This window comes from Pogoniulus pusillus, chromosome Z, assembly GCF_015220805.1.
Source record: "Pogoniulus pusillus isolate bPogPus1 chromosome Z, bPogPus1.pri, whole genome shotgun sequence".
Classification (NCBI taxonomy): domain Eukaryota; kingdom Metazoa; phylum Chordata; class Aves; order Piciformes; family Lybiidae; genus Pogoniulus; species Pogoniulus pusillus.
The window spans coordinates 113,009,231-113,033,210 of NC_087309.1; the positions used below are offsets into that span (position 1 = coordinate 113,009,231).

Consider the following 23,980-nt stretch of genomic DNA (forward strand, 5'->3'; position numbering starts at 1 on the left):
TTAAGGAAGCAGATGGGCAGCAACTTGCTGCATGTATTCCAGACAGAAACACAGGCATTTAAATTAACAAATTTTGCCATTTCAAACCCAGCAATTTTATAAGTACTATTTACACTTTTCTACAAGTACTAAAAAGTGAACTTAAGCCAATAAAATAACATGTACAAACATCTTTTATTATGTTTACACTTGCACATTCCCAAGTGTGTCTATAGTCAATATCCCCAGCTAAGGCACTAACCCAGGTTATGTGCCCGTTAAAGTAAGTCCATTTTAAACATTCACAGTTCCTTTTATGTGCCGAGTTGCTTGTTTCATGCCAACACAGTCTCACTTAGTTGTTACTTTCTAAGCAGCAAGAAGTGGGGCTCATTTTTCTTGGTTGGTTGGTTTTTGATTTTGTTTGGTTACTTTGGGTTTTTTTTTAATAGAGTGTATCAAACTTGTTTCACTTAAGTTATAGATTAGGCATTTAAAACTAGTCTGCAAATGAGTCACTTTTTTTGATATACACAATGGAATACTAATATATATATATATATTTAGCAAGTTAGAGAACACTGCATACATCTACAACTATTTTGAGTTGTCAAAAATCTGAATATGGTCTTTTATACTTAAAGATATATATAAAGTATGTATACATACATAAAGTATAAAGTATGTATACATACATAAAGTATAAAGTATGTATACATACATACAAGAACTTTGGTAAAGGCTTTACAACAGTGCTTAGTCTTACTGTCATCTTTTGGAAACCCCTGATTTGCTCATGTATGTACAGCAGATTCCATTTCTGCATGTTTCTCTGGGAGGGCTGCACTTGCTGGTGGAGGCTTATACAAACATGCTGCCATGACCACAAAGACGATTGTGATGACTTTGCAAGCAGCACCTGACGGCAAAGAATAGAATAGTTAAGATTGCAGACACCTTCAGTAAAAGACAAGAGCATCTTGGTCATTTATAAACTTCCACATGGTAAAATTACACTGTAAGACTTCACAGATATGTTGTTGTATAGGGTTAACACTCCAGGAGGAGTAACCCTGAACCGGACCCTAGGGGTCTTGACCCCTCCCCAGGAGTGGGTCTGAATGCCACCAGGTGATGGCTAGCCCACTCCCCCCCTTTTTGTCCCATAAAAGCAGGGATACTTCCTGTTTCACTCTCTCTCTGCACAGCCCTCTGCATCTCTCTCTGCATCACTCCACTCACTGTGTACCACGTGGCCATCACCCATGAGGCAGACAAAGCCACCAGCACAAACTTGGGTTGTATTTATACATTTTGTATTTTTGCTATTTTTCCCTTCCCTATACCTTTTGTGAACTTCCCTACCTCAGATACCTTTCTAAGTTACTGTTTAACTTTTCCTTTTAACTTCTGAATCGAGTGAGATTGATTTATTTGGGTGCGCTTATCTTTCCTCTCTACTTCTAACTCCTTTCTTTTGGGAAGGGAGGGAGGAGAGGGGAGGGCACTCTACAAATTGTTATTGGTTCTATCAAATTTATTAGAGTCTCTGGGAATTTAAATTAGAACTGAGACAGTTGTGAATGTTAGCATCTTTTACACCAACTGCAAAGGGCAGGTAAAGGCAATCTTTCAATTGACTCCTGATCTCTCACCTGCCTGACAGTTCTTCACCCCATTCTGCATGGGTTGATGCCCACAGTGAAAGAAGGACATTGAACTGTTGGAGCGAGTCCAGAGGAGGGCCGCTGGGATGATCAGAGGGCTGCAGCAGCCCTGCTACAAGAACAGGCTACAAGAGTTGGGGCTCTTCAGCCTGGAGAAGAATCTTTGAGAAGACCTTAGAGTGGTCTTACAGTATCTGAAAGGGACTACAGGAAGGCTGGGGCGGGACTATCGACAAGGTCTTGTAATGACAGTACAAGGAGTAATAGGTTTAAACTTGAAGAGGGGAGATTTAAACAAGATGTTAGGAAGTTCTTTATAGTGAGGCTTGTGAGCCACTGGCACAGGGGAGGCTGTGGCTGCTCCCTCCCTGGAAGTGTTCAAGGACAGGTTGGATGAGGCCTTGAGTGATCTGTTCTAGTGAGAGGTGTCCCTGACTATGGTAGGGGGTTGGAATTAGATGACCTTTGAGTTACCTTCCAACCTAAACCATTCTATGATTATATATGGGCTTCTATGCTTCTTCACCCCATTCCAGCTTCAAGGGCAACTTTTTCCCTATTTCTTCAGTACTGTACTTCACTTTGCCACAAACTAAAATTCCTCACTCAAGAACATTTTAAGTATTTTCTCCTTAGCTACCTTAAAAGGTCATTCCATTTACTCATCACTGGTGTATTGTGTTGTCTGTACAATGTGGCAAAGTGGGAGAAGGATTGAGGAGAAAAAGAGGAGAAAACTGAAGTTAATGCTCCTGCAGTTTAGCTTATGCACTTTACTACAGTTGCCTGAAGACAGGACCATAGATGGAAGCTTAGTTTGCCTTCCCTCCTCATGACATACATACACCACATACTTGAAGGGAACAGATGAGTAAACAAGGAAGGAAGCTTACAAGACCTTAAGCTGACAACAGATCAAGAAAAGTAAGACTCAAATGCATGGTAATCCCCTAAAATTCAGTCAGCATGACAATAAAGAAAGACCAATAAGCAAAACTTCTTTCTATTATTGTTATTTTAAGAGTTTTCTAGGTAATCTTAAAGAGTAGTCTTGCTCCTTGCTTGGTATTTTACCATTTAAGATTAAAAGAAACAAAACCAACAAACCCCCACCACTCAACAACAACAAAAAAAAAACCCCAAACCAAACCCACACCCAAAACTCAATAAACTTCTAATGTCACAAAAGAAAAGTTTTAGGTTCTAATTAAAATAATTCCTATCTAGCAATTAAGGTCAGTGTATCTATCACCTCAATCAAGTACTTACTGCAAAGAACTTACTTATGCCCATCAGCATATAAGCCATTCTTTCATTGTCATAAACCCAACAGGCTCCTTTAGTCTTACATTCATCAATATCCCACAGGATACAACTGTTGTCTATAGCAACACCAAACAAAATTGGTCCGGGAATAGTACCTAAAACCCACAGCAAGATGTTAGAATGTTTGACTTACTTGGTATAGTCTTACCTGGTTTTAATGAATGCAGTGAAATCCCAAGTTGGCAGGGAAGATAAAATGGGAAAGCCTCTCTGAACACAACATTTTCATCAGTCATAGGGCTCACATTACACAGCAAGTATGCTTGTTCTCAATTAATAGGTCGAGTACATAGAGTATCAGTTAATTCTTTATACATTTCTCAGTTACCAAGCAAGAAGACTTCAGCTTCTTGAACATTCCTCAGTTTTCATTGGCAAAGAAAAATATGATTAAAATAAGAGCCAGGATTTTAATTGAAGGAAACCAAGTTCCTGTCTCAGATCATATCAGTAACTTCTTCTAAATGTAGAGAACTAAAATATTATATTAGTATGCTCAATTACATTTTTTGTCCATCCTTCAGATGTAGCCAAGCTTCTAGGAAAATTTTCAGGTGAGTAGTGTTTAAAATTACTTCTGTGTAGTGTTTATTAGATTGTGTGATTTTTGTTGCAGTGGTGCTTTACAAATCACAAAATGTTTTGGATCCACATATACCCAATTTTATAATAAATACTCCAGGTACATCACGGCATTTCTGCCTAAACTTATTGATGCCCTAAACTGTTCTTCAGCTAACAAGCAGATAAGCCCTTGAGCTAGCAGGTAGATATGGCCTTACTGCAGTTTTTCTGTCTAGGACCCTTGTGTGATTCCTAAAGTCTACAGCATAAGCATCTTCTTGGTGGTAGTGCTGCTAGTTGCTGCTTTGTTCAGCCTTGTACAGGCAGCGCAAAAAAGTTTCTCCTATCCTGTGCTCTGATATGAGGAAAAGGGATAGAGAACAGTGTAGAAACCTACTTAAATCATTAATTATGTGAGCATTGACATAAAGCATCATCAATCAGATAAACACAAAGGAAGGGGGTTAAGCTTGAGAGGGTCTTGAAACACTCATGGAGAAGGAAAATACTGTATTCAAAGATGAGAACATTGGAGACTCCAGCCAAGAATATGACCCACAACTGATGCTGGGTGGACAAAAGGTAGAGAGGTCAGAGTGAGAAAGACATTGGCCTTCCTCCCAAAGACCCCAAAAGATGACCACCAGGTGGCAATGAGCATGCGTGAAGAGGTGGGACAGTATGGAAATAAGCTGCAGGAACTGATTGTAATAACTCCACCTATTCCCAGAACTAACTGTAATAACCCTACCCCTGTACTGAATATGTCTGATTTTGTAGTATGAACATTTCACATGAACAAGGTGAAGGTGTGCAAGGGCTTTGGAGGGGGACCTCATCTAGTGCTGATAAAAACATATCTTTCCTGATAGCACTCTTCATGTTGTGAGGTCTTATTTTCCGTTACGTCTGCTCCACAGGGAAAAGCCTGCCACAGATAACTGAGTACAATGGAACAGCCCTCATACATTTAACACTACCTCCCAACTAATTTCTACTTATGTTATTTATTCTTGTTATGCTTTACTGGTAGTATGACTTGGATTAACTGGAGTTTAAGTACAGAAAAGCAAAATTTACAATGCTAGATATGTGACCTCAAATGGGAGGGGATGGCAGCAGTACTAAATATTTACACTACTTTAATCAGTAACTGAATCTTCAGTTGCACATGTCATTTTTGCAACGAGAAAATTCCAATCAGTGATTCAGAGAATTCCTACATTTAGCTTTGTTTTAATTAAGGTGGTTCACCTGTCTTACTGAGATCCTGAAGACGCTTAAATTTAGAAGTTAAGCATTAGATTTATCATATTAAAAAAAATGCCATTGTTTATGTAGCAGGGTTGACAGTTTCAATAAGGGCTAAAAATAAAGGAATTCAAGGGGAAGGAAGAAGAGAAATGACTCCACCTCTGCATTTTACAATATACTGGCACGGCCAACAAGGATGTAACTATATGAGACTGTGATACTTCCTTTTAACTTCTAGAACATGATGTGTTAATCACATGAAGCTGTTTTCTGTTACATGACTTTTTCCTATTACAACCTGGAGGACGGGCTTCCTTCTTGAGAAAGTGAAGGCATTTGCCTTTTGCTGAAAGAATGGCTGTTACCTGTGTTTTGGTTGTGTTGATAAGAACAAGAAAGGCTCAAATGAGCATGCATGCCCTATTTAAAGCGGTATTTGAACCCAGACGGCATCTCTCTTACAGGAGTATTCTACATGGCTGCCTCAAGCTCCTGTGAAGGCTTTGGACTGCCTTATTTTAAAATACAGAGAAATGTCAGGTAAGGAGATTATTCAGACACAAGTGCTTCGCAGTCATACCCAGCAGCCGCAGAAACACTGACTGTACTCCGAGAGCAAAGGACCGCTGTTTATCTGGCACACACCTGTAAACAAAAAATCGCAGCTCAAGTACTTGTAAACAAATCTTAACTGTTCTACTTCGCTGCTTTGTCTCTCAGTGAATAAGCTTTGTCTTAATATGACCTTTTAACCAGTCAATTGTGAGGGGGTTTAGAAATCCAGTCTGCAGAACGAGCAACCAAAGAACTTCAAGAAGTGTTTTGACAAAAAAAAATAGAAGCAACTCCAATAGCTCATCAAGAATTTTTAGGTTGAATTAGTTTAACAAAGCAGTATAGCTAAAATAGCTAGCTCACCAGAAGTACTGTGATACACTGTTGAGCCTTTTCCCTACAGAATAACTAAGGATGTAAGGACAGTGCTAGGATGCAGTCCTGAGCTCCTATTCTTTAAGAAGGAATACATGAATTACATGAATTGAGACTAGGCTTCGACACAGCACAAAGTGCTGTATTTCCCATAATCCTTAATACAGTAACCTGGCCTTCAATTAATCAGTTATGACTTATACTATACAAATCAATATGCTGCTATAAAAAAAAGTCAATAGACTGATGCAACAACTAGCAGAATTTACTTCCTTCCCAGTTATTTCAGATTGCTCTCCTGCAAAATGCATATTACCCTGACAATGCCTTAAAGGTATTACCATCAAGATTAAATACCCCCTAACTAGCTTAATTTATGCAGTTTAGTTTCAGCACTGATTTCTTTATTAAACTGCACCACTGAAGCAAATGAGAGATAGTGAACAGTGGTATGACTGTCCTCTGCTTCAATTACTGCCTACAGACTACATAAGATACTGCAACAGGATCTGCAGCCCCTCCTGCCAGGGGAGGTTTAAGCTGCATGTTAGGAAATACTTCTTTACAGAGTAGGTTATCAAACATTGGAATGGTCTGCCCAAGCCAGTGGTGAAGTAACTGTGCCTGGAGGTGTTTAAGCAGCTTATGGACCTGGATCTTAGGGACATGGTTTAGAGCTGACCCTTCAGAGCTGGGTTGAGGGTTGGACTGAATGATCTTTGAGGTCTCTTCCAAGCGGATGTATTCTGTGACTCTGAAATCCCTTGCATACTGGTTTAAGTCTACATTCCAAAGCAAAACAAGTTAGAATATTTCACTCATCAGAAATTCCTCAAGAATACTACCTACTTCTCCATCCAAAAACATACCTGAGAATGGCCACAGTTGTGGGAGTAACAGCCATAAACGTAAAAACAACAGCAAAAAAGAAGGTCGTCAGGAATAAAGGCAAAAACTTGCATTGCGTTGGACATTTCCCAGGGACAGCTTCATAGAGGAAGTCTTCTGAAGAATTTCCTCTTTTTGGTATCCCAATACAGGAGCAGTTGTGATAAGTCTACAAATGATTTACAAAACAGCTCTTAGGATGATACTAAGTGACAGTGATATGGTAAATGTTCATTAGATACGTATCATACTGAATACAAGAGCAAATCCTGGCCTTGTAGTATGGGAAACATACTGTAACAGTCAATTTCTTGATGACATCCTAAGCCCTCGATTTAAAACTAGTTCAACAGAACTGAACTGATCCAGCTTACCTGAGCAAAAGCTATTTTTGGTTTTGTGATCTCCATTTTGTGTGGAGCAAGTGTTAAGATACAAACACAAAGAAATGCTTTAAATATATCAGAGTTTGAGGCATTTGCAGACCAGAACACTGTATAAACACACCAACAAAGTAAGCCTTAAAATATTAAGGTTTACACTTGAATCTTGTTACAAAGTGGTGAAGATAAGCACTAGCTGCTGCACACAAGACAGGGCAAGATGCAGTGTTCAAAATAAGATTTTAAAAAAATCAATGTATATGAAAAATTCTTAAAATACGTAATTTCCAAACTAATTGCCTCTTTGACAGTGTTATGAAGACATAGGTAGGTGTTATAAAGGTGTCAAAGGGTCAAAAGAGTAAATGTACTTTTTCTCCTTCCCCATAGGAGTGGTTTCATTTGCAAAGTGTAACTTCTGAGCAAAGTGTAGCCAGAAGCTACAATTCCTTTACAACAGAAGATAGCCTACATGGTTGTCAAAAGCAATTTATCCAATGCTAAAATTACAGATTGTTAACTGTAAGATAATTTATCAATAAAAACTGCTGATTACTTCTGTACAGTTCAAAAATTATAGTCCAAAGAACCCTTAACTTTATTAATAACTAAAAACTGTGTCTGCTCCCAGTCTCCCCCGCTACACGCAGATGCCAGGGAAGGTAACAATAAAAAATGAACTCTGGGTTGAGATGAGTTTAATGGGATGACACAATATACAACTACTTTAGCTTACTTTGCAGCAAAGAACACCAAAAAGCAGAGGCAGCAGCAGAATGACCTCCTCAACCCACCAAGCCCACAGCCAGCCCAGTGGAAAAAAAATGCCATTTCTGGGTTTGGGATGTTAACTAGAAATAGGAAGCCTCTCATGTCACAAAACAAACTTCAACCCCCATGATACTTTGCTCTAGCCAATACTATAATTTTGAAGCTGGCATGACATCAGCATGGTACTGAGTATTCATGAGCAGATTCAATTCGACCCATAACAAACTGTTATTTGAACCAGGTTCATTCTTTAGATTCACATCTGCTGGTGCCACTACTTCCTCAAGCCTTATTCTTCAAGCTTATACAATATAAATTCAGTTAGAACAGTAGTATGACAGATTGGAAACCACAACAGTTCACATTCTTCAAAGACTGGCAAGTCTCAGATCACCTAGCGTGGCTATCAGCAGCCTGCTTTTTAAAACCACATTCTGCTTCACAGGAAAGCAGCAAAGTACAGAAGCAATACTGGACTGCTTTTGTAAGCAAGTGAACAAATTCAATAGCTTTATGCTCTTCATCTAAATTCACTGAAGAAACAATAAAGTATGACATTTTCACAGCAAGCAGTCAGACTTCTGTTTTTTTCTATATAATACTTCCTCTCATTTAACCTTTTACCTTTTCTGATATAAAAAGTCCTCTGGTTCAGCTTGCCTACTTCATTTTTGGGGCACTGGATCTGTTCAGTTCTCCTTTGCTTTGCTCTAATCTCTTCTGCTAACCTTGGCTGACCAGATAACACATGAGTTTTGCTGGTTTTTTTCTGCCTAGAGGGAGAGAGAGGGTAGCATTGGTTCCCTCTGTCTTTTCTTTTGTCCTAAGGCAAATATTAGATTTCTGTATTAATTCTCAACTGTATATAATTGTAAATAGATGTAAATATACTTTGTATATATGATTGTTAATTTAGCTTTGCTGTCAATGTAGCTTCATTTAACTGCCAACTCATCTGAGCTAGTCTGGTAAATTTTATCTGGGGAGTGGGGAGGAAGTAGGTCCCAACCTACCACATCAAGTAAGTAAATCTGATATTGTTACAATTCCCACAACTGGAACACCTAAAACCATCTGGTCAGTGTACTTGACTCCATCAAATGCCAACATTTATCCTACTTAGACGGGTGTTTTCAATCCACATATCTTTACTCTCGTGGCAACCACCACTTAAGATTCAGAAATTCTTCAATTTCTCGTCATACGAAGGGAAGAACTACTTTGATAGAGGAGGTGTTTGTAAAGAAGCTATAACAGGGCATGTCAGCCACCTCTGTAGCTAGAAGTACCTTTTTCATGTTGTCAACTAGATGTGATGTGCATCCTGCGAAACAAGGAGAAAAGTATCGGACTTCATCTCTGCCACAAACTGGGTAGTACATAGACAGCAAACATTGGCAGTTAGCATTGCATGGTGCTGTTAAGTTATAGAGCGTGCCTGTTCTGAAAGGTAAAAGTTAACAGGCTTTTAGTAAAGTGACTTAAAAACAGCAGATATGTTAATAAGTAGTGCAGTATTTATAAGAAAATAACCCTGAAGTGATTTATACAGCGAATTGTTTAAAAACATGCCACATTCCTAGTAGTTACTAGAGGATCTTCCCATTTATTCTGGGGTTTTTCTTGCTTCCAGAGATCACTCCTCCAAGTCTTATTCTCAAAACAGACAGCAACACTCTGTGTCTCAAAACATTTCTTATACCATCTCCTTCCTCCCTCCCATGCACTTACACGTTCAATTTTGTTCAGTTTACGGTTTTAAGGGAAAAGGAAACAGGATTAAGAGCAATATTTAATGTCATTTAGTTAAACCCAAAGCAGCCTTACTACTGCTAAAAACTGCTGCACGGGCATCTAGCTTGTTCCAGCACCAAGAGGACTGTGTAAGCTAAATGCAGAGTGCCACAGCACACAATCACACCCAAAAAGCTGTTAGTTTTCTCTGGCTGTTTAGGGGGACAATAAATGAAGACAACTTAAGCCCTGCTTACTGTAACTACTGTCAATTTATACATTTACTTCCAGTTATAGTATTGGTTCTATGTAAAGAAGTATCTTTGAAAAAACAGCTTGGAAGATGGGGAGGGACCTTCTTAAGATGCAACTTGTGGGAATAGAAATACCTTTTGATTTTTTAATAGCAGCACACTAACAACTAAAGAAGCCTCACAGGTTACGAGTTCAGCCAGCTGAAAACAGAATATTAATACTACTAGTAGTTTAGAGTGGTGGTGAATGGTGCCACATCCAGTTGGCAGCTGTCACTAGTGGTGTTCCCCACGGGGCCAGTGCAGGGCCCAGTCCTGTTCAATATCTTTATTGATGATCTAGTTGAGGGGATTGAGTCCAGCATCAGTAAGTTTGCAGATGACACCAAGTTAGGAGCAGGTGTGGAGCTGTTGGAAGGTAGGAGAGCCCTGCAGAGGGACCTGGGCAGGCTGGATGGGTGGGCAGAGGCCAATGGAATGAGATTTAACAAGGCCAAGTGTAGGGTTCTACACTTTGGCCACGACTCCAAGCAGTGCTACAGGCTGGGGACAGAGTGGCTGGAGAGCAGCCAGGAAGAAAGGGACCTGGGGGTACTGGTAAGTAGCAGCTGAAGATGAGCCAGCAGTGTGCCCAGGTGACCAGGAGAACCAGTGTCATCCTGGCTTGCATCAGGAACAGTGTGGCCAGCAGGACAAGGGAGGTTATTCTTCCCATGCACTCAACACCTTGAGTGCTGTGTCCAGTTCTGGGGTCCTCAATTCAAGAGATGCTGAGGTGCTGGAATGTCCAAAGAAGGGCAATGAAGCTGGTGAGGGGGCTGGAACACAGCTCTGTGAGGAGAGGCTGAGGATGTTTAGCCTGGAGAGGAAGCTCAGGGGTGATCTCATTGCTGTCTACAACTAGAGGAAGGGAGGCTGTAGCCAGGTGGGGGGCAGTCTCTTCTGCCAGGCAACCAGCAACAGAACAAGGGGACACAGTCTCAAGTTGTGCCAAGGGAGGTCTAGGCTGGATGTTAGGAGGAAGTTGTTGCCAGAGAGAGTGATCGGCATTGGAATGGGCTGCCCAGGGAGGTGGTGGAGTCACTGTCCCTGGAGATGTTGAAGAAAAGCCTGGATGAGATACTTAGTGCCATGGTCTAGTTGACAGAACAGGGCTGGGTGCTAGGTTGGAGTGGATGATCTTGGAGGTCTCTTCCAACCTGCTTGATTCTACGATTTAAGTACTGTACGCTGAAAGCTCCAGATTCCTTACCTAAAAGGCAGGTGTCTTCAAGACAATGTGTGATGGTCACAAATACTCAGAGAAGAAAAAACTTTGTCTAAGAATTAAGCTGATACTTAAACAGAATTTGAAGCTCGCATGAATTAGGAATATCATAGCTACCTGTATACTTCTTTTGGTTGTAATGCAGCTGAAGCCTATTGAGTTACACCAGTTCATTCTTCATGCATGGAAGAATCAAAGTTCATTTGCCCCAGCTTAAAGCACTACTGTGCAGAACAAGCAAATTCATTAATTAAAGGTTTGTTCATACATATGCCTCAGAGGCTAACAAAGCTGTCAAGGCCAGGAGGATTTAATCAATTCAGCAGCAGCAGTTGTCTTTTTACACACAATGTCTCTCTTCCCTGATCTACAAGGGACTGATCCTTAGTTATGTACACATGGTCAGAGAAAAATATTAAAGTACAGAAGAAATATGGTCTAACGTACATGGATTCTTAAGATATGAAATTTCTTGTTCTAAAATCACTTCCCTAAAGAATTCCAGCAAATGAGGGCATAAAATGGTCCTTAAAAGCTGGTGGTTCTTTCACAGCAAAACAAACAAAGGGTTCTGGGCACTTGTGGGGATGAACAGAACTACAGGAACAGTCACTGCATTTATGGGCTTTGGGTTTCTTTTCAGGTTTGAGGGAAAAAAAAATGGCAAAACCAATTCTCTTAAGTTTTTCGCTTACTAGACAAAGTATCACAGTATCACCAAGGTCAGAAGAGACCTCATAGATCATCAAGTCCAACCCTTTACCACAGAGCTCAAGGCTAGACCATGGCACCAAGTGCCACGTCCAATCCTGCCTTGAACAGCTCCAGGGACAGCGACTCCACCACCTCCCCGGGCAGCCCATTCCAGTGTCCAGTGACTCTCTCAGTGAAGAACTTTCTCCTCACCTCCAGCCTAAATTTCCCCTGGCGCAGCCTGAGGCTGTGTCCTCTCGTTCTGGTGCTGGCCACCTGAGAGAAGAGAGCAACCTCCTCCTGGCCACAACCACCCCTCAGGTAGTTGTAGACAGCAATAAGGTCACCCCTGAGCCTCCTCTTCTCCAGGCTAACCAATCCCAGCTCCCTAAGCCTCTCCTCATAGGGCTGTGCTCAAGGCCTCTCCCCAGCCTCGTTGCCCTTCTCTGGACACGCTCAAGCATCTCAATGTCCCTCCTAAACTGGGGGGCCCAGAATTGAACACAGGACTCAAGGTGTGGTCTAACCAGTGCAGAGTGCAGGGGCAGAATGACCTCCCTGCTCCTGCTGACCACACCATTCCTGATGCAGGCCAGGATGCCACTGGCTCTCTTGGCCACCTGGGCACACTGCTGGCTCATGTTCAGGCGGGTATCAATCAGCACCCCCAGATCCCTCTCTGTCTGGCTGCTCTCCAGCCACTCCGACCCCAGCCTGTATCTCTGCATGGGGTTGTTGTGGCCAAAGTGCAGCACCCTGCACTTGGAGCTATTGAATGCCATCCCCTTGGACTCTGCCCATCTGTCCAGGCGGTCAAGGTCCAGCTGCAGAGCCCTTCTGCCCTCCAACCCAGCCACATCTACCCCATATTACTTCTGCTTACAGCCTAATTCAATAATAAGCAGAGTTGCTATCAAAACAAGCAACCCCCCCACACAAACCAAAGCACTTTATTCATCAACATATGAACTCAAAAGTGACCCTGTACTCATGTGCTTCTGATAACCAAACTTAGAAAAAGCTTTTCTCACCTCCAGGCTATCTCTTCAAAGGAAAGAGAATGCTTGTCATGAAAGATTTGTTCATTATCTCCAAAAAGATCTATCTGCATCAATTCCCAAGTCAGCTTTCAGAGAACTAGATTTATTCTTTCAGAGGCATTTGTTCAATATCACAGGATGTTAGGGGCTGGAAGGGACCCAAGGAGATTGAGTCCAACCCCCCTGCCAGAGCAGGACAATACTACCTAACACAGATCACAGAGGAACACATCCAGACAGGCCTTTAAAGTCTCCAGAGAAGGAGACTCCACAACCTCGCTGGGGAGCCTGTTCCAGTGCTCTGTGACCCTTACAGTAAGGAAGTTCCCCCTTGTGTTGAGCTGGAACTTCTTGTGCTGCCACTTACACTCCTTGTCCTGTCCCAGGGAGCAGTGAGCAGAGCCTGTCCTCCCACTCCTGGGCAACCCTCAGATACTTATACACATTTATCAAATCCCCTCTAAGTCTTCTCTTCTCCAGACTAAAAAGCCCCAGGTCCCTCAGCCTCTCCTCAGAAGCCATGCCCTCCTGTCCCCTAATCATCCTTTAGCCCTCTGCTGGACCCTCTCCAGCAGATCTCTGTCCCTCTTAAACTGGGGAGCCCAAAACTGACCATGGTATTCAAGATGGGGTCTCAGCAGGGCAGATTAGAAGGGAAGGAGAACTTCCCTTGATCTGTTGGACACACTCTTCCTAAGACACCCCAGCATCCCATTGGCCTTCTTGGCCTCAAGTGCACATTGCTGTGCTGTGGTTAACTTGATATCCACCAGGATGCCCAGCTCCCGCTTCACAGGGCTTCTTTCCAGCAGAAGTCATCATAAGCAAGAGTCAGATACTTGCTTATTCTTCCACAAGTTTATTTGATAAAGCTACTACTACATGTTTCAGTTGCTTATTCCTTCATAGAAAGCAGTTTCAGAACCAGTACTGTATTTGTGCCAGTAATTATTCTGATGTAGGTCACACAGAATCAGTCAGTGCTGGAAGGCACCACAAGGATCATCTAGTTCTGACCTCCCTGCCATGGGCAGGGACACCCTACCCTAGAACAGGCTGGCCACAGCCTCATCCAGCCTGGCCTTAAACACCTCCATAGACTTGGCCTCAACCACCTCCCTGGGCAACCGATTCCAGCCTCTCACCACTCTCATGCTCAACAACTTCCTCCTCATATCCAGCTGAACCAACCCATCTCCAGCTTTGCTCCATTCCCCCTAGTCCTGTCACTCCCTCAAAGCCTAAAAAGTCCATCCCCAGCTGTTTCATAGGCTCCCTTCAGATACTGGAATGCCACAAAAAGGCCATCTACAAGCTTGTTCTTCTCCAGACTGAACAGCCTCAACATTTTCAGTCTGTCCTCATAGCAGAGCTGCTGCAGCCCTCTGGCCCTTCTCTGGACACGCTCCAGCATCTCCAGATTCTTCTGGTAATGGGAGCTCCAGAACTGGATACAGTACTCCAGGTGGGGTCTCAGCAGAGCAGAGTAGAGGGGGAGAATCACCTCCCTCGACCTGCTGCCCACACTTCTCCTGATGCAGCCCAGGATCTGATTGGCTTTCTGGGCTGCAAGTGCACACTGGCAGGTCACGCTGAGCTTCTCATCCACCAGCACCCCTAAGTCCCTCTGCTCAGGGCTGCTCTCCAGCCACTCACTGCCCAGCTTGGATTTGTGCTTGGGACTGCCCTGACCTAGATGCAGGACACTGCACTTGGTCTTGTTGAACCTCCTGAGGTTGGCTTGTGCCCACCTCTCCAGCCTGTCCGGGTCCCTCTGGATGGATCCCTGCCCTCCAGCCTGCCTGCTGCACCACACAGCTTGGTGTCATCAGCAAACTTGCTGAGGCTGTACTCAATGCCTCTGTCCATGGCACCGACAAAGCTGTTGAACAAGACTGGTCCCAAGACATTGCAGTGGGTGTTTACTACAGTCCACCTGGTCAGGAAGAGAAAATCGCGGAGGCCTTCTACAGACAGCTTAGAATAGGCTCACAATCACATACCCTGATTACCACAGGGGACTTCAACCTCACTGAAATTTGATGGAAAGACAACATAGCAAGGCACAAACAGTCCAGGAGGTTCCTGCAGTGTGCTGATAATAAGTTATTGACAGAGGAGGTGGAGAATCCTACGAAGAGAGGTACACCGCTAGACTTTCTGATAAATGAACTCAGATAATCTGTTTGGGGATGTGAAAGTTGGAGACAACCTTTGCTGCAGTGACCATGAGAAGGTGGAGTTCAAGATCATGCAGGAAAGTAGCAGGGTAGTAAGGAGGGCTGAAATCTTGGACTTCAGGAGACCTAACTTTGACCTCTTCAGAGATCTGTTTGGAGAATCTCATGGGTTAGGGCTCTAGGGTGCAAATACAGCTAGTTAATATTCAAGCACCATCTCCTCAAAATCGAGATGAGTGTACCACCATGATTAAAATCAAGCAGAACTAAGAGACCTGCACGGATGAGCAAGGAGCTTCTAGAAAACCTGAAACAGAAGAAGGAAGCTCACAGGATGTAGAAAGAAGGCTCGGCCTCTTGGGAGGAAAACAGGAATGTTGCCAGAGTGTGTAAGGATGCAACAAGGAAAGTTACAGCCATCTTTGATTAAATATGGCAAAGAATGTTAAAAAAATGTTCTGCAAGCACATCAGTAGGAAAGGAATGCCAGGCAAAATGTGGGCCTGCGCCTGCATGAGATGGGTGAACACTTAGTAAGAGAGGACACAGAAAAGGCAGAGTTACTGAGTGTCTTCCATGTTTCAGTATTTACCCCCAGTCCTTGGAGGTAAGAAAGTCTGGAGGAAGGAAGACTGTCCTTAAAGTCAAGAACTGGGTCACAGATTACCTAGACAAGCTAGGCACACAGATCCTTGGGTTCCAGCAGGATGCACCCACAAGTGCTGAAGGAGGTAGCTAAGGTTATTGCTAATCCACTTGCAATCATTTATGACGGATGGCAGAGAACAGCAGAGGTGCCTGGGGACTGGAGGAATACCAGTGACACTCCAATCTTTTAAAAGGGCAAGAAGGAGAAGCCAGGAAATTGCCGGCCAGCCAGCTTCGCCTCCGTTCCTGGAAAGGTCATGCAACAGCTTGTTCTGGAGGGCATCTGTGAGAACATGGAAGAAAAGATTACAGGAACAGTCAGCACAGATTCACAAAGGGAAGGAAAAAAAACCACAAATCAAGCTTGATCAATTTGATAGCCCTCTGTGACGGTGTGACCAGCTGCTAGATGAGAGCACCACTACTCTAACTCAATTCAAGCAAGGCTTTTCACACTGTCTCCTGTAACGTCCTCATAGGTAAACTTAGGAAGTATGGGTCAAATGAGTGGACAGTGAAGTAGACTGAGAACTGGCTGAATTACAGAGCTCAGAGGATTGTGATCAGTGGTTCAAGGTCTAGTTGGAGATCTATGGCCAGTGATGTTCCCCAGGGGTCAGCAGAGGGTCCAGTCTTGTTCAACACATTCATTGAAGACCCTGACAGAGAAACAGAGTGCAGCAAATCTGCTGATGATACAAAACTGGGAAGGGTGTCTGACACACCAGCAGGCTGTGCTGCAATTCAGTGAGATCTGGATGACTGGAGATTGGGGCAGAGGCAAACCTCATGAATTTCACTAAGGGCAAGTGTAGACTCCTTCGCCTGAGGAGGAATAAACCCCATACATTGGTACAGGTTAAAGGAAAGCAGCACTGAGGAGGAGGACTTGGAAGTGCTGGTGGATAACAAGTTCACCAAGAGCTATCAGTGTGCCCTCATGGCCAAGAAGGCCTTCTAGGGTGCATTAATAAGAATGTGGCCAGCAGGTCAAGGGAGGTTCTCCTTCCCCTCTATTCTGCCCTGCTGAGGCCAAACCTGGAGTATCATGTCCAGTTCTGGGCCCACCAGTTCAAGGACAGGGAACTACTGGAAAGAGTCCAACAGAAGGTCACAAAGATGATTAGGGGACTGCAGCGTATCTCTGACAGGGACAAGCTCAGAGACATGAGGCTGTTAAGCTTGAATAAGAGAAGGCTGAGAAGGGGTATTATAAATATATATACATAACAGGTGGAGGTCATGAGAATGGGGCTGGGCTCTTCTCGGTGGTGCCTAGTGATAGAAGCAATGAGTGCAAACTAGAACACAGGATGTTCCACTTGAACTTGTGGATAAACTACTTTGAGGGTTATGGAACACTGGAACAAGCTGTCCAGTGAGGTTATAGGGTCCCCCTCTGTGGGGGCTTTCAAAATCTGAATGCATACCTATGCACCTGATCTAGGCATACCTGCATTAAGAGGAGAGGTAGGACTAGATGAGATCCCTTCCAATCCCTACCGCTCTGTGAACCACTTTTTATAATTGCTACTGAGTGGAGACATTTATTCTAAGACTGGTTAATTCTGAATTCCTGTAGATAAGAGGTCTTCAACAACAGTTACACTAGGTAACACCCAAAGTTAGGCACAATAATTAAATACAAGTTAACTGTATTTAAATTAGGAAGAAAAAAAAAAGCTGCATCTTTTGTATGCTGTTCTTTAAAGATCTTAGGACTCTGTAGGAAATACAGGTAGCTTCACACAACTGACTTCTGTACAACCTCTTCCGTATTCAGTTGCTACCCACAAATACTTCTGCTTAGTATACAACTACAAACATTCCATAAACAAAGCCTGAATCCTAGTTTTCACAGGTCTGAAATGTCCATGGCAATCTTAAAGCTAATGCTTTTTCAGACACTGAAACAGAGCCACGTTTTATGTGTCAACACTGGCCTTTAAATATATTGCCAACTGATACAGCAAGTTTTAACTATGAAACCAGCATAAGCAGTAACTTGAGTTTTAAGGTTCATTTGTTTTCCAGTCAGCAGCATATGAAATTTGCCTTACTCATTTTGTATGACTTCTGAAAAAGGAAACAAATTAATGGTAAGTTATCATGGTATTAAATACTCTGTTAGAGAACCAAAAGCCTGACTGCCTTCTGTCACTAATGACTCCAAACCACCTAAACTTCTGTTCTGCCAACCTAAGGCTATCAACCCTAATTCTCTCCACATTTATCTAAAAGAGGAATCTGGAAAATACCTGCTTAGTCCTCTCATGTCACACTCTCTTTTTGGGCAAACTTTGTAATGTGCCAGGTACGTTTATGTCAATGATTCCCTTAAGGCACCAAGGGAAATTAATAGCCTTTATATTCTGTGATACTTGTGCATGTCAGTGACTTTCCTGCATTCTACTTGCGTTTAAGTCAGCCAAGTAAAAAAACTAAATAACCCTAACTGCTGGTTAGATGTGTACCATTCCCCCCTAGAATTATTTACTTGCTTGCATGTGCATTACAGGCAACAACACAAATTTCCCCTCCAACCAATCTTCTGCATTTTCATAGAGCACTTCTTGTTGTTTATTCCCTGCTCTATTTAGCTTGAAATATTGAACATAACTTACAGGTTCTCTTTTTACACAAGACAGCAATACCTAACTTTCTTCTAAAATGGGGTATTTGGTGAAAATAACAAATTAGTATTGGTAACACAATCATTTGCATGACACATGACTCGGGATACTTTCAGACAGTAGCCAGCAGTCCCTAGCTCTCACCTTAGATAATTAAAGATATTTTGCAAAGCATTACCTGGCTCCTTCTTAGACTCTCAGGTAGCTGGGAGCCATCTCCAGTTCTATTAATTCATGACAGAATAATCAATTACTTGAGAGCAAAACTGTGACATGGTGTGGCCGTTTGAGCTGATTTTCTAGCTCAGACATAGGGGAGAGGCAAACATTCCAGGGATAGGCCATAGAATGGCAACAAAGGATAAGTTAGCATAATTTCATTGTAGCATCAAGAGCTTTATGTCTAGAAGCACAGCTTGTTCTTTCCCCTTGCTGGCTTCTGCTGCTTGAGCTGTGCCTGCCTGCTATCCTCCCCCGCTGCTGTTTTGGCTGCTGCTGCTTCTGCTGCTTCGCTGCCACTTGACCCCTTCATCTTCCTTAAGGTTATTATTTTTTTTTCCTACAGTAGTTTATTTCTCTTTATACTGTTAAACTATAAGAAATACAATTTCATCTTTCCCTGACTTTCAAAAAAAAAACAAATAAAAAATTCCACGTTGTGGTGAGTTTATTCTACCGGGGGAGGGATCCACTCTAACCCAGGACACATGGCTAAATGCCTTCCTCCTGCTTTTAAATGTTACTTGTGCTATAGAAATAGTTAAGAACTACTAAAATTACAGCACTACTTAAAACCGTGAGGATTGAAACATCATAATCTTAGTTAATACCTTAATACAGCCTTATTGCTTTGTTATTTCATAAACGTAGTGCCAGTGGGGCTGATTTGATCACATTCTGAAGTCTAAAAAGTGGGCCTAGGAATCCATTCTCTAAAGAATATTTATCCTTGCAGATATTTTTAATCTTGCTTCATTTTTACTTCCCCTTTCCTGACTTCTCAACAGCATAATGGTTCCCAGAGAAAGCTTTACTCACAACAGGAGAAATATTCACCCTAGAATATCTGTTGCAATGGCTACAAATATCTGTGAAACAGTGATGGACTCCTTTCTCACTAGGAAGGAGAATTGTGTAATTTAAAGGGAAAGTGCCTATTATTTAGGGAAACCTTTCCTATACACATCAGCCAACGTTTTTCTGTATTATGTTTCAGGTAACCATGTCATTCCACCCATTTTATTCTTCATCTTGAGGCACTGTGCTATGCTCTCTCTGCATTGCTTTTCTTCCTCTACCAGCCATTTCACCAGATAAAAAGAAAGACTCTTTTGTATATGGGGAGACTAGAACCTGATGCTACAATAATGGCTTTGCTTTTCTAGGGAAATACCTGCAATCACTTTAAGCTGCAGGGCACCTCAGTGCTCTCATGAAATCATTTCACATGGTAAGACTCTTTTCAGAACAAAACTGTCCAGATTATCAAGAGTTAGTTATCAAAACAAGGTACAAAAGATACAGTAGTTTTGCACAGAGATCATATTAGCTGTAGTTAATATCATGTAGTCAAAATCTTGGCTATTGCACTTAGAATGGTTAGACAGATTGAGAGTTTTTGTTGTTGATAAGCAGAGCTAGCCCGCTTACAACAATTTGCAGGCAATATATTACTACACTTTCTTAACCATCAAGATTCCAAGAGCAAGGTTCTAAGTTTCCATAAAACATTTCCATTTCCTATATCAAGGCAAAATATAACACTTTTAAAAGGCTTTGTATTTTGTGATACAGCTTACTTTTAACATTAATATCAAGCCCAAGAGTGCATCAAAATATATTTACCCGTTATATGCTTCAGAGACACCTGCAAAAGGTTCATTTCCACATTTAATAAACAAAAACACTATGTGTAACAGAAGGCCAGCTGAGCAAGTGCCTATCATGAACTTGATTATGCTTTTGCAATCCATTTTGCACTGGGAAACCAAGACGCCACTTATGATTTGGCCCAGTGCTGCTGCTGGAATTAATACAAGTCCTATAGGAAAACAAAGATACCAGTAATTACACATAAACACACTCACAAAAAGACAAAATATTTAGTGAATCAACTTAGAATATTATTTTTTTCTTAACATGAAATTGCAACAGTATCTAAAGATGCAGTTCATGTGACCTAATGTTCAAACTGTCCTAACACAATCCGAGTAACTTATTCTACACAAATTATCTGTAACCATTCCACAGAAGTTCAGCTTGACAGCATAATGTATAGCTGCCCAAAACTCAAGTTCAACACAGCAAAACAACATTACTTCAGAGTACTACATACTGGGAAGGAATCTGTGAACAGCAGTAGGCCACTTCATGGAAAGAGAAAATGCTCTTTCATTGCTTTAGTGTTTTTCACACATCCTCGTCCTTACGTACACATTTGTGTCACAAACTCTTCCATAAGCTAACATAATCACTGTTTTACAAGGGACAGCACAGGATACAACATAGCATCAGTGGCTTGATTTTGCTGTTATAGGTCATACAGCTCAGAATGATTTATTCTCTTTGCAATACAACTTCAGGCACGTAAATATTTCTATATGGCTAATCTATGCTACAACAAGGAACTCAGTGTAACCTGCACTGATCTGAAACAGCTCATTTTAAAGACAGTTCAGTACACTGACAGAACCACTCATGCCATAGATACCCACAGTTTAAGAAGTTAGCCAGTGGTAACACAGACTACCTCGCTCAGTGTTAGTTCAGGTACAGCTAGCTTTCAGCGTTAGTGCAGGCACTTCCTCAAAGCTGCACATTCAGGCAACACTACTAACATTTTCAACTCAGAAAGAAATTTATACTGGGTCTATAGGCCAAAAAAAGAAATATTTGGTCTTCCACTTCAAATCTGGTGACAATCTTTAACAACCAAGCAAGCATTTCAATGGATTTCTGTGTAGAACTTGCAAATGCTCCCTCCTGACACTGTGATAGCCTGAACAGTGATAGCACTATCTAGTACTACCTGGGGCAGTAAGTGAGTAAGAACATCTCTCCCAGACATATTTCTGTTGGAGAAAGATCACTTCCACTAGCATATGCTTATACTGCAGCATTATGCAGCTGCAGTAATTTAGCAAGACATGTTGCAAAAATATAATCCATGTACTCAAGCTGTGGCATTTCCAGTACCTAGTACAGGGGCACAATCTCTTCCCTACTCCTGCTGGACACACTGTTCCTGATACAGGCCAGGATATGTTTGCCCTCTTGGCCACTCTAGGCACACTGCTGGCTCATGTTCAACCAGCTGTCCACTAACACTCCCAGATCTTTTTCTGCCAAGCAGCTTTTGCTGATTCTTCTCCAAGTGCATAGCTTTACCTGGGGTTGTTGTGACCAAAGTGCAGGATGCAGGACTCAGCCTTGTTAAACCTCATACAATCAATGTTAGCCCATGGACCCAGTCTGTCCATATTACTCTGCAAAGCTTCTGTGACCTCAAGCACATCAACATTCCTGCTCAGTTTAGTGTAAGCTGCAAACTCACTGAGGGTGCTATGAGCGAGGTGTCTCAAGGCTTTAGTAAAGTCCAGGCAGAGAACATCACAGCCTTTTCTTCATCTACCAGGAGGGCTATACAAGGAAATATGTTTGGTCAAGTAGGAGCTTCCTTTCATGAACCCATGTGGCTGGGCATGATCCCATGGTTGTCCTGCATCTGCTGTGTGAGTGCACTCAGGATGAAGAGTTTCATGATCTTTCCCTGTACCAAGGTCAGGATGAGAGGCCTGTAGGTCCCTGTATCCCTCTTCTTAGAATCCCTGTATCCCTTCTTAGAATAATGGAATCAACAGGTGGGAAGAGACCTCCAATATCATCCAGTCCAACCTAGCACCCAGCCCTGTCCAATCAACTAGACCATGGCAGTAAGTGCCCCATCCAGTCTTTTCTTGAACACCTTCAGGGACGGTGACTCCACCACCTCCCTGAGCAGCCCATTCCAATGCCAATCACTCTCTGTGACGAACTTCCTCCTAACATCCAGCCTAGACCTTCCCTGGCACAACTTGAGACTGTGTCCCCTTGTTCTGTTGCTGGTTGCCTGGGAGAAGTGACCAACCTCCACCCTATTCACAAGTTTCAATTTGTCTGACACCTCCCCTCTCAACCAGAACTACTGATAAATGATGGAGTGTTAAGTCCCTCAGCACTCTTGGATGGCTCCTTCCTGGAATAATTCCTGGGGAAATTTTGAAAAGTCATGGAAAACAGGAGACTCTTTCTCTGACAACTAGAAGAAAGCCAATGTCACTGCAGTCTTCAAAAAAGGCAAGGAGGAAGACTCAAGGCAACTACAGACCAGTCAGCTTCATCTCCATCCCTGCAAAGGTGATGGAGCAGCTCATTCTGGAGCCCACCTCTACCCACATGGAAGAAAATGGGATCATCAGGAGTATCCAACATGGGGGAGATCTTGCTTGACTGTCCTGATAGCCTTCTATGATACCATAACCACATGGGTAGATGAAGGCAGAGCTGTGGATATCATCTACCTCGACTTCAGCAAGGTTCTTGACACTGTCTCACATAACATCCTCATAGGAAAGCCCAGGAGATGTGGCCTGTGGCCAGTGGTGCTCCCCAGGGATCAGTACTGGGTCCAGTTTTGTTCAATATCTTTATCAACGACCTGGATGAGGGCACTGAGTGCACCCTCAGTAAGTTCCTAATGATATAAAGCTGCAAGGGTGGCTGACACCCCTCAGGCTGTGCTGCCATCCAACGAGACCTAGACAGGCTGAGTGCTGGAGAAAGGCAAACCACAAGAAGTTTAATAAGGACAAGTGCAGGGTCCTGCATCTGGGGAGGAATAACAACAGGCACCAGTACAGTTTGGGTTGCCCTGCTGGAAAGCAGCTCCATGAAAAAAGACCTTGGAGTGCTGGTGGGCAGCAAGTTCTGCATGGGCCAGCAATGTGCCCTTGTGGCCAAGGGAGCCAACGACATCTTGGGCTGCATCAGGAAAAGTGTGTCCAGCAGAGCTAGGGAGGTTCTTCTCCCCCTCTGCTCTGCCCTAGGGAGTGTACACCTGGAGTACTGTGCCCAGTTTTGGGTTCCCCAATTCTAGAGAGACAGGGACCTGCTAGAGAAAGCCCAATGGAGAGCTATGAGGATGATCAGGAGACTTGAGCATTTCCCCTGTGAGGAGAGACTAAGAGACCTGGGGCTCTTCAGTCTTGCAAAGAGAAGACTGAGAAAGCATCTGATCCATGTCTATAAATATCTGAGGGGAAGGTGCCAAGTGCCTGGGGCCAATCTCTTTTTGGTGGTCAGCAGCAATAAGACAAGGAGTAACAGCTACACACTGGAACAGAGAAGCTAGATTTCATAAGTATATTCACAAATATCCCAAACAAAATATGTATATGAGTTCCCATAATATATTGCTCAGCACAATATAACTAAGATTTAGGGTTAAAAAAAAAAGATAATAATCAAAAGCCACATTACCTCCAAGAGTTGCTGAAAAACTTGGTGTCTTTCCAAACTGGTTTTCAATAAACTTTGGTAGAAATGTGGCAAAGCCTGTGGCAACTAAAGATTCTGAGGAACTGGCTAGTATTAGACTCATAAGCACGGGATTCTTCAACAGTATCTATATGGGGAAATTAGTGTAATAGGAAATTATTTCATTGTAGTACCATGTAAACTAAAACTCACTATATTTTTAAGCAGCTACTCCCACGTGGAACTTCACTAATG

The 23,980-nt window shown here is 42.6% G+C and overlaps 1 protein-coding gene across 1 annotated transcript in view; it reads right to left on the bottom strand.

The window, feature by feature from the left end:
* Positions 1-692: 692 nt before the first annotated feature.
* The window catches only part of SLCO4C1 (solute carrier organic anion transporter family member 4C1), a 46,283-nt gene continuing 22,995 nt past the window's right edge, over positions 693-23,980 (bottom strand). The window contains exons 7-13 of the mRNA XM_064140491.1: positions 23,729-23,873; positions 20,057-20,252; positions 9,052-9,205; positions 6,590-6,777; positions 5,371-5,435; positions 2,930-3,067; positions 693-898 (exon numbers count right to left, since the gene is read on the bottom strand). Of these exons, the coding sequence (XP_063996561.1) occupies positions 774-898; positions 2,930-3,067; positions 5,371-5,435; positions 6,590-6,777; positions 9,052-9,205; positions 20,057-20,252; positions 23,729-23,873 (1,011 nt within the window). The 3' untranslated portion in view covers positions 693-773. The remainder of the gene's footprint in view (positions 899-2,929; positions 3,068-5,370; positions 5,436-6,589; positions 6,778-9,051; positions 9,206-20,056; positions 20,253-23,728; positions 23,874-23,980) is intronic.